The sequence below is a fragment of the Coffea eugenioides genome, chromosome 1 (genome assembly GCF_003713205.1).
Source record: "Coffea eugenioides isolate CCC68of chromosome 1, Ceug_1.0, whole genome shotgun sequence".
Classification (NCBI taxonomy): domain Eukaryota; kingdom Viridiplantae; phylum Streptophyta; class Magnoliopsida; order Gentianales; family Rubiaceae; genus Coffea; species Coffea eugenioides.
The window spans coordinates 49,860,249-49,864,721 of NC_040035.1; the positions used below are offsets into that span (position 1 = coordinate 49,860,249).

Genomic DNA, 4,473 nt, shown 5'->3' on the forward strand with positions numbered 1-4,473 from the left:
TGGTACATGCATGTACTGATTCTTGCTTCATATATCACCAAGAAGGAGATTTAAGTTCTAAACACAACTCTCCTTGCCTTAAAAAAAAAAAATTGATCAAAAAGAATTACTATTAACCAAGTACAGTGCAATGCAAAGCAACCCATGTTAATTAATCCTCCAAATTTTGCCCAGTCTGGGTTCGGTCCGGTGGTTGTAGCCCAGTTGGGTGAGAGCCACCAACCAAGGATCGAATCCCAGTCGTTACCATTGACCGATGATGTCGGGCAGCCTCTCACGGTCACGCAGTGGGATTAGTTGGGGCGTACGGTAACCAGTCCTCGGCCCCAGATACCCACTGTGATGAAAAAAAAAAAAATTAATCCTCCAAATTTTTGGTGGTGTAGCTTCCTATGCAATTTTTGTGCTGGAAGATTGATCTCTCGTAATCACTTGCGAATCCATTAGATCAAAGAGGATCTCGATCACTTTGTGGTCCTTACAACTTCTTCACCAATAGATCGACACCGTTTCCGGGCTCGATGACTAAATGCAGAGCCGGTGAGTGCTTGTATTTGGGAGAAATGGAGAAGGAGAAGTTGGCTAAAATCATGGAAATCAAGATTTTGAGTTCCACCAGGGCCAAATTCTGTCCCAGGCACACCCTCGGACCAACCCCGAATGGCACGTACAAGTGCGGTAGCTTGCATGCGCCCGTTATCCCATTTGCAAACCTATCCGGATTGAACTTGTAGGAGTCGGGACCCCATATTTCCGGATCAGTGTGCAATGTTGTCACCAGGGTCCAGACGTTCACACCCTGAGGGATCTTTATGTCCCCAAATTTCATGTCTTTCAAGGCCTCCCTTGAGACGACGGACACCGGAGGATAAAGGCGCAGTGACTCATTGATTGCCATCGTCAACTGCAAAGTCCAAATTGAAACAGCTGGAGTTAATTACGATGTGAACCCTCTGCTGCAGCTAAGCTCAGATTTTGGCAAGTCTTAATGAGTTAGTTTACCTGTTTCATCTTACGGATCATATCAGCATCTGGAATTTGTCCTCTGCAAATTTCGACGGCTTCGGCGCGAATGCGTTCTTGCCAATCGGGATTTGCAGCCAAGAGCATGAGGCACCATGTGGCTGAGACAGCAGTAGTCTCGTAGCCGGCCAAATAGATGTTTTTGCAGTTATCAACGATGAAGCGGTCAATATCATCCCGGCTCAAGTCACTGTTCTTAGCTCCTTCAAGAACCATCTGCAGGAGATCCTTCTCGTATCCAGCTTCTGTCCTCTCCTTCACCACTTGTAAGATGAGTGTTTTGATCTCCTTCTCTAACGCCCACGCTTCCCTATTGCTCTTAGTAGGAAGATGCCTGCAACAATTTTTTGTGAAAAGATGAATATAATTTGCTCAATTTCTAAGGTCGTTTTGGGTACATTTCTCAAGAATTTTGCTACGTACCTCGCGCCCGGGATTCCAGTGGCGAGAACTCTCTTGGATGCAGCTTCTTGAAGAGCTCTGAGTCTCTTGAAAATTTCTTCTCCTTTGGAATAGTTACTTCCGAAGCATGCTCTTGAGATGACATCGCCGGAAAAGCTTCTCATGTGTTGGTCGATTTTGATATCTGCAATTCCACCCCCAGCCTCGATTATACTCTTCCACGAGTTTACCATTGTGACTGTGGACTCCTGAACTAGACCAACCATTCCCTGTAATTCATGCATATATAGTCATGACAAATAATATGTCAGAAATTGCTCGTAAGAAAAACTGTAAATCAAACATACTATATAACTAGATATCAAACAAATCGGCGGTGCACTAGCATTATACGTACCTTGACCTTCTCCATGTACAATTCGGGAGCAAGAATCTTCCTCTGGTGAGCCCAAACAGCCCCATTAGAAGTTAGGATACCCTGGCCAAGCAAAGAACCCCTCTCTCTCGCTTGATATGTTGGCTTTCCAAAGTCCAAGGATGTGCAGGTAGTTATCTCCCTCACCATATCAGGTTGTGTTACGTACAAAATTTGGGTGTTACCCAGAGCAAACATGAAAATTTCGCCTGCACAAAACCACATGCGAAAGAGAGGATCCACAATTATGAGAATCAGGTGCTAGCAAATTTTGCAGGGACACAAATTCGGGTTATCAAAAGATTTATAGCCGTACCAAATTGGCTCCGCCATTTATCGAAAAATGGAAGGAGAAAGGATCCACAATTATGAGAATCAGGTGCGCCATCAGTGGTATTCTTGGCTGCAGCATCTCTAGCCTTCTTGATCTCCAAGATGTTACCAAGAAGCAAAGTTGGTTTAGGCCCGCTCACTCCCTGCTTTCTCAGGGCTGCTCGAAGCCTTCCTGGTTTTGCCACTAATGAATTGTAGAGCCGAAGGAAAAGTCCCGCAAAACCAATTACTGCCGCCGACATCAATACTTTAGAAAGAGAGCTGGAATCCATGCTTGTACCCTAAAAATTCTAGCTAAATCACTCTCCTCCTTTTCTTTCTTTCTTTTTTCTCTTTTTTTTTCCCCAATTTATACTATTCGCTTTGTTAATTTGTTTGCATTCCACAGGCTCTAGGCTGCTTATATAGAGCAGTTTGCACTTTGCATTGAAATTGAGTCCTGGGAAAAACGTGGAGCGCGTCAACTCTGCACCACTTGACCTTAAAGCTTTCGCTGATCTTAGTCAATTTAAAAGGCAAAGAGTACTAGGAGCCTTTTTTGGGTGGCTGTGCGGATGCCAGAAAAAAAAAAAAGTTAAAGTGATTCAAGGAAAGATGGGATGAATTTGGGGGCCCTTTTCTCTTTAGGGTTAATCACATTTAATCCCCTTAAAGTATACCCTATTTTTCAGTTTACTCCCCAACTTTTAATTTTGTTCACTTAATCCCCTATAGAACAAAATTGTCCTTGCGTTATTTTGACTTTTTATTTACCTTGTTTTCCTTTCTTTTATTTCTTTTTCTCTTTCTTCTTTATTTAATTCTTTCTCTTTCCCACACAAATTTTCACCTTAATGATTGAAATTAAAAAAGAGGAATTGCAGAGATCTATCTTCTCTTTAAATGATTAAAAAAATATTCAAATCACTTTCCTAAAATACAATTTTTTAAACCTTTCAATTCTTTTAATTTTGAGTTTTCCTCTTTCCTTTCTAATTTCTTATTTTATTCTCAAGAAAATATCATAAGATGAAATTGTTTTTCTTTCTTTTATTTCTTTTTCTCTTTCTTCTCTCTTTCATCCTTCCCAATAGAAAATTTCATATCAACGAAAATTTTTGTTTTGAGTTTGTAATTGCATATTTCTGAGTGAAGGTTTAAAAGGTATCAAAAACTAATTTTGATTTTTTGTATGATGCCACGTGTTACAAATTTCAATTGATGATTATTAATCAGGTCACAATTTCATCTTAAAATATTTTGTTGGGAATAAAATGAGAAACTAGAAAGGAAAGAGGAAAATCCAAAATTAAAAGAATTGAAAGGCTAAAAAAATTGTATTTTAAGAAAGTGATTTGAATATTTTTTTAATCATTTAAGGAGAAGATAGATCTCTGCAATTCCTTTTTTTTAATTTCAATCATTAAGGTGAAGATTTTTGTGGGAAAGAGGAAGAATTAAATAAAGAAGAAAGAGAAAAAGAAATAAAAAAAAGGAAAACAAGGTAAATGAAAAGTCAAAATAATGCAAGGGTAATTTTGTCCTATAGAGAGTTAAGCGAACAAAATTAAAGGTTAGGGGGTAAACTAAAAAATGGGGTATAGTTTAAGGGGATTAAATGTGATTAACCCTTCTCTTTATAGTGATGCAACTGAAGTCCAATTGTCCTTTTCTGTTCAAAAGAAAAAAGGAAAACGGAATTTTTCCAAAAATTTTTGGATAGCAAATTGTTCTTTTCTTATTCGGCTATGTTTTTTTTTTTTTTTTGTCGCAATGATAACAGTTGTATAATCTATTCTAGCCTATTTTAAGGGGAAGAGGAGTCGACGGAAAACCCCGTCGAAGAAAGCCACCCGAAGGTGGCAGCCACAATTAAGTGGCAATTTTTAGTAGGAGGCTGTTGGCGATTCAGCTATGTTTGGATAGCAAATTTTTTCAAAAATTTTTTTCTCTTGCATCATAAACACATTTTTCAATCCACATTTTTATATTTTCAACCACCTTTTTTATTTCACATACATCACATCACAAAAAGTATTACAATAATTATTCCAAATAATTATTTGGATTAGTACTCTATCCAAACAAAGCCCATGGGGTAAATTAGTCCTTTCAGGTAAACACCTTTAGTGTTCTTTAGTTTTGAGTTTTGGGCTATTTATGGGGAAAAGTCTAATTACTTTTGAGTCTTGGATGAGAAGCATGAAATTTCTCTTCTTCTTCTTTGTTGGTCACCACTAAGTGATAGTAATAAAGTGAAAAAATAAATTTACTATCGAATCACACACTTTTATTGCCGGGCTAAGCAAAATCTTTAGTTG

At 38.5% G+C, this 4,473-nt stretch overlaps 1 protein-coding gene across 1 annotated transcript; it reads right to left on the bottom strand.

Annotated features, from left to right (window-relative positions):
• On the bottom strand, positions 1 to 2,517 carry LOC113751319 (cytochrome P450 714C2-like). Its single transcript, XM_027295323.1, has 5 exons — positions 2,157 to 2,517; positions 1,823 to 2,049; positions 1,447 to 1,694; positions 1,003 to 1,357; positions 1 to 904 (listed from the first exon to the last, which is right to left on the bottom strand). Exons 1-5 carry the CDS (start codon positions 2,443 to 2,445, stop codon positions 479 to 481), a joined length of 1,545 nt encoding a protein of 514 aa, XP_027151124.1. The 5' UTR covers positions 2,446 to 2,517; the 3' UTR covers positions 1 to 478.
• Positions 2,518 to 4,473: the final 1,956 nt, after the last annotated feature.